The sequence below is a fragment of the Vigna umbellata genome, chromosome 1 (genome assembly GCF_029865625.1).
Source record: "Vigna umbellata cultivar VRB3 chromosome 1, Vumbellata_1.0, whole genome shotgun sequence".
In the NCBI taxonomy this organism is placed as follows: Eukaryota; Viridiplantae; Streptophyta; class Magnoliopsida; order Fabales; family Fabaceae; genus Vigna; species Vigna umbellata.
This window is the reverse complement of record NC_142165.1, coordinates 13,104,372-13,110,710: the sequence shown is the minus strand read 5'-3', so window position 1 is coordinate 13,110,710 and position 6,339 is coordinate 13,104,372. Positions and strand designations below refer to the sequence as shown.

Below are 6,339 nucleotides of genomic sequence, written 5' to 3'. Positions count from 1 at the left end.
AAAGGAGGTCGTGGATGGAAAGCTGTTCCTCCATCCCATGATTTTCCATTGATCAGATATTTTATGTATTGTTTTCAAAATTATTTTTTTAACTAATGTGATTATTTTAATCTCTACTATTGTGATGACATGACACAATTCATATTGCTATAATAACATTGTATTGATGTACATTATACATATTTTGTGTGTTCTTTTACATAATTAGAGGGTAATGACTGACAAGCAATGTTAATAACTTATAGAAACATTTTAAGAAAAAGCTCAAAGAAAAAAATTTTAAAAACCCAAAGTTTTAGGATGGAAAACTTAATTAATATATAATTTTGTGGGTGATTTTTTTTTTTACTTTTCATGGCAATATGTTGAAAAATCAGGCATTAAGATTTTCTATATATTACAATACGTAGAAGAAATATTGTCCCATATAAAGCATTAAAGTAGACGTTTGTTTGTTCAACATTATTTCTTCTTTGAAGTTTATGTACATTTATATTAAATAAATGCATTAGAAGAATATTATTTACCTTTGGCATGTGTAGTTAAATTTCATAATTTTGAACTTTGTCCCAAGATACGAAAATCGTTGTGGACATGAATCTGATATATTATTCAAATTTAGTCTTGGATATTACCAATAACTTTTGTTAAAAATATCATTCCTTAAATATGAAATTTTATCATAAATCATTAAGGTTCTTAATAACAGATAAATTTACTATTTTGTATATTTGTAATTTTTGGATTCTTAACAATTTTCTTTTATTTTTTGTCTAAATATATTCTATTATTGTTAGATATCTCTAAAAATACAAATATTGCTATAGATTTGTATATGTATTAAATTAAATTTTAGTCTTAGTCACTATATCACGTATCTATTAAAAAATAATATTAAAATTATTTATTTATTTGACATGTACTTTTTTTTTTGTCATGTTTTCTTCCTATCCACTAAGCTAAAATGGAATTCGATTTGTTACAATTTTAGCAAGTTTTGCATATGCATGTTACAAATTCCGTGGCTCTTCTAATATTAATGTGATTAACATGATTGTGTTGATTTACAATGATTTGTTTTTTAACAATTTTAATTTAAAAAGTTTCCTTTTGTAGTAAAGGTAGCCGTTAAAGATGTTCTTCTTAGTATAGGATAAAAGTAATTCTCTGCAAATAAAACATAAAATCTTATGTAAGATAGAAAAAATCTTATCTATGGTCTGAGACAGATAGAAGAAATCTTTGTTGGATAGCAAATATTTTTGTTGGATTTGTTTTCCTTTTACTAGATTTGATATGATGATATCTGGTAGATGTGCAGCTTGCAAGAATCAAAGAAGAAGATGTCCTTCAGATTGCATTTTCTCTCCATATTTCCCTGCCAATGATCCTCAAAGATTTGCTTCTGTTCACAAAATCTATGGTGGCAGTAATGTTGGGAAAATGCTTCAGGTATATATTTCATACTATGTTTGCATATAAAGAATTACATCAAATTCCATACATTAACTTAGTCAAATTTAGGACTTCAGTTCACTTGAGTAATGTTGAAGTTCTACGTCAAATAGAAATAAAACAAAAATCTCATTTTATAAAATGAGTTTAAAGGTCAATTAAACTTAGAGCAACTTTTTAAATGTAAAGTTTTGTTTTTTATGTCATGTATTGTCGTTTTTTTTTAACTTTTAAATATCAAATATGATGAAATTTGATAATTTAGAAGTGTTATAAATAGTCGAATCTAATTTTTTAAATTAATTTTATAAAGTTAAATTTTAAAAAGTAATGTATTGCATTTGATACCATGTATTGTTTTTTTTTTTCTTAAATTCTTTTGATATCAAACATGATGAAATTTGGTACCATGTATTGTTTTTTTTTTCTTAAATTCTTTCGATATCAAACATGATGAAATTTGGTAATTTAAAAGTGTTATAAGTATGAATATCATTTTATAAATTAAAATTAAGTTAAATTTAAAATCCACTTTTAAAAAGTAATATATTATTTTAAAAATTGTATATTGTGTTTTTCTAAATATCATGTTAGAATTTGATAATTTAAAAGTGTTATATTTGGTGTAAATCTCATTTTACACGATTCTTTTAAAATTAATTAGAGTTAAACTTACATTTTAAAAGTGGTATATTGTTTTTGACTTGTATTGTTTTATCAAATACGATGGAGTTTGGTAATTTAGAAATGTTACAAGTATATAAATATGATTTTGTAATATTGAATTACACATAATGTCTATCTTTTAAAAACTATGAATATGTATTATTTTTTCTAAAACTTTTAAATATCAAATATGACAGAATTTGGTAATTTGAAGTTTTATAAGTCGAATTTTTAAGATTAAATTATATTTAAAATTCATTTAGTTTTTAAGTAATGCGTAATTTTTTTTTCTAAAAATTTTATATATCAAATATGATGGAATTTGGTAATTTAGAAGTGTTATAAAGGGATCTTAACTCTAATAATATTAATATTTGATATGAATGTGAGTTTAAAGTGAATTAAATTATGTTATAACCTTTGTGTTTTGTGATGTTGCAGCAAATTCCACCATATTTACGTGAACAAACTGCAAATTCTTTATACTTTGAAGCACAATGTAGGATTCAAGACCCAGTTTATGGATGTGTTGGGATTATCTCAAAACTATATGAGCAAATCCACAATACAGAAATTGAACTTGCTCAAATTCAAACTCAGATTACATGTCACAAGCTTCAACTGCTGCACCCAAATAATGCAGAAACAAACTTCAACTTGTTGCCAACAGCCGAAGCTCAATCCAATTTTCAAATACCACCAGAAAGCAACAACCCTCCACACTTTCAATGGCCTAATCAAGTTCCTTGGTTTAATTAAAGCTCATGTTTTTCAATTCATACAAATAATTCCTTTCATTTCGTTCTTCAAAGAATGTCCCAAGGGCAGTGATTCGTTATTGTACTGAACTTTTCAGAATAATTCTTATATAAGTACTAAACCTTTTCATTTTAAACTCAATTATTTAATTTTGTTGAGAAGGAAAATATAGCTAGCGTTATTACAAAAAATCATGTTGTGTTACGTGAAATAATGTCACGCTAAAATTTATGACACCTATAAATTTATAAGGATGAAAAATAAAAAGAATTTAAAGGAATAAAAGGTAAGAGAAATACTAGTGAAAACTGAATATATATATATATCACCACATTACTTGAATATATAACTATAATTTATTTATAATCTATTTTAAAATAAATAATACTATTACAATAAAGAAATTAGATTATTAATACATAGTTAGCCAAAAGTTTTACTTTTAAAATAATATAAAACATTTACCCAAGTTAAAACGACCTCGAGTATAAATCAAGTTTATCTTTAAAACATATCCATTTAATCTTTAAGACTTGACCCATCAAAACTCAAAAGAATCAAACATTATTGGATGCAATCCATAATCCCCTTACATCAATTGTCTTAATGGAAGATCCACCAAGCTTTCAAATCATATCATTCAAAATGTTACGATTTTAAATTAAAAAAGTTATACTTTTATTAAGTTATAAGTTATGACTCAATGATTATAAGTCAATCTAATAATTAATATCGAATAATTACTGAAATTTTTTTTTTTTACTGATTGTATCAACTTTCATCAAATAGACCACAAAATCATAATCAACTTAATAATAAGTACACGATTACACGATGTCTTTGTCGTAATATAAGAGACTTCAGTCTCATGCAATGCAAGGAATAAACAAGAGGAATTATAAACCTCTCTAAAGAAATTAACAACACATTATAAAAAGTTATTAAAAGAATTTGGAATTGAACATAAGTGGTGTTCAAATTAACAAATTGAGCAGTGACCACATAGAAATGGGTGGTTAGGTCCACAATCTCAATTTCATGAAGCCAAAATGCAGGAACAAGTGTTTTTTGTTATCAGCATGCAGGAAAAAATGTAAAGACGACAAGGTGTTTTTGATTGAGAAATTCACTTTTATTGATGAGAAACTACAACACTCACATCATTCATTCTCAACATTTAAAATACCATGATTGTGGCTATCGAATGAATTTCATATGGACAGAGCTGGGAGGTTAGAACCACACAATCTTGATTTCACGAAGCAAGAATATGAAAAAGTGCAGTCACAGAAAAGTTTTTATGTTGAAGAAGAATATAATCTGATTTAGTAGAGTAAAAATGCAGAAAACGTGCAAAAACATGGACAAGTGAAGTTAATGAAGAATATAATCTGCTTTCATAGAGTATAAGAATTTGAGTTGATGAAACGGTTAGTTTCATCATGTGTTTTAAAATGTAATATCAACTATTGCATTTTGATACTTAAAAAACTCATCTTAAATTTTAAGTAAATTTGTCATAATCATATCACAATATAAAAAGTTAAATTGGTAAAATTTACCAGTCGCTGTAAACTTATGTACTTGATCCTCCAAAACAAATAGCCTAACAGTCAAATATGAAACTCTAGGTACTTTTAAATTGAGAAGTTCTGAAGTTTTGAGTTCATTACTTGAGATCACTGTATCGGTCCGCTTGCAAAATAAATGACCTCAGAGGATTAAACACCTGTAGCTGGTTTCTTTCCATCAATGAACAAGCCCATCGTTTTGAACCACCGCATCAGATTTCGATGTTCCTTCACATATAGCCACGCTTGAAGAAATTTAAAGAGAGACTCGTTCACTCCTCGTTCCTCAATGTAAGTGTGAAACGCATCTCTCATCTTATCATCTAGATCCCTGTCAATTTACAGAAAGTCAGTCAAAACGAATGAAGGAACTCACGTTGTAGAGATATTTTCAACAATAGTTAAGACTCTAAAAAACAAGCCAATACGGCACAATTCTGTTACGTGCTAGGCTTCCAGCAATAGAGGAAGGGTGCTGCTTGAGTGGGAGTCTATTCTCCTTCAACTCCTTTCCTCAAATACAATATTCCTTACACCTTCAAAAAACAAAATTAAGAACTTCAACCTATTAATTGCATCTTATGGCTAATAGAACTCGATCATCTTAGATTTAAGGTTCGGATTTAACTTAACTTCAAAAGTTTATTCATAGGAGGACTCCTCAAGTATATATACTACTTTAGTCATGTCACTCATCAATGCAAGTTCTCCAAAACATCATTCAACCAGAACACCAGATATAGTGAGAAATTTACAAGACTGGATATCTGCTAGGTAATTTGATATAACAAATTGGCCTAATAAGCCCAACAATGATCATTAAAAGTCTAATTCCAGCCTCAAATTTGAATGTTTGACATGATTCAATCTCAAAAGCTAACTCCCCTTGAATCATGCCATCATATAACACTAGCAATTGTGGGTTTTACTTCTACATACTCTAGAGGTTGCAATGACAATAACTTCCAATCTCCAAACCTACACAAACGTAAACCCCAAACAAAAAAATGGAGAGAGGAGTACTGACGCGAAAACAGGGCCAGTGTATTGCGAAGGGATGAGGAGGTAGCCAGAGTCTTCGAGCTTAGGCCTCATGGAAACAGAGTGAATCCCCAGAGCATCCTCGTACAAACCGCATAGGAAAATCAAAGATTCCTTCTGCGAGGGTTTGAAGACATCGACATGGATGAAGAGCTGGTCCGTGGCAGAATCCTCGTCCTCGGGGGCCAACAGTCGCATCACGTAGACGGTCACCTCTTCTTCGCCGTAGCTGCGCTTCAGAACCGGACCATGTGAGTCCAGAGCCCCCTTCACGATGGTGAACGGCGACGGAGGACTCACTTTCTGCAAGACACGTGCCACTGTCACGTGAGCTAATGTCTAAACCTAGAGTAAAACCCTAACAGAAAAAAGAGAGTGAAAGAGCGCGCTTACAGGAGGCATGTTCATTTTGGCGACTTCTTGATAGTGATCCTTCAGGGAGCGGAGAAGCATCGAGTTCACGGCGGTGGAGATACCGCCACCTTCCGACGAGAACGGCCGCCGGAGAGCACCCACGGCGCCCACCACCGCTCGCTTCCACATTTCTCTGTTTACTTTTACTTTGCGTCTATTCCTCCGTGTCGTGTGTGATTGTGTTGTGGCAACTCGACCCAACTCAGTACTCACTCAAAACTAATCACAATATTATATTGTTATTTAACATTTCATTGTTACATACATTTACAGTTTAATTTTTGTAATCTTAAAAATAATGTACGAATTGTTCGGAACTAAATACTATATTCTATATTTTAATGATAAATAAATAAAAACTAAAAATGATATGTACTATTGCTCTTGTCAAGTTATAAATTAAAAATACAAAGAAATGTATTTTAAAATGAAC

At 29.8% G+C, this 6,339-nt stretch overlaps 1 protein-coding gene across 1 annotated transcript; it reads right to left on the bottom strand.

Annotated features, from left to right (window-relative positions):
• Positions 1-4,377: 4,377 nt before the first annotated feature.
• Positions 4,378-6,120, bottom strand: LOC124849175 (Mitochondrial glycoprotein family protein). The gene is made up of 3 exons (XM_047327064.2): positions 5,886-6,120; positions 5,479-5,795; positions 4,378-4,782 (listed from the first exon to the last, which is right to left on the bottom strand). The coding sequence occupies exons 1-3, from the start codon at positions 6,033-6,035 to the stop codon at positions 4,602-4,604; spliced, it is 648 nt and encodes a 215-aa protein (XP_047183020.1). The 5' UTR covers positions 6,036-6,120; the 3' UTR covers positions 4,378-4,601.
• Between the last annotated feature and the right edge of the window lie 219 nt (positions 6,121-6,339).

Coding starts and splice junctions, on each gene's coding strand:
- LOC124849175 (XM_047327064.2), bottom strand. CDS start 6,035: ATGTGGAAGCGAGCGGTGGTGGGCGCCGTGGGTGCTCTCCGGCGGCCG. Junction 5,796..5,885: donor CCAAAATGAACATGCCTCCT/GTAAGCGCGCTC, acceptor CGTGTCTTGCAG/AAAGTGAGTCCTCCGTCGCC. Junction 4,783..5,478: donor TACACTGGCCCTGTTTTCGC/GTCAGTACTCCT, acceptor GTAAATTGACAG/GGATCTAGATGATAAGATGA.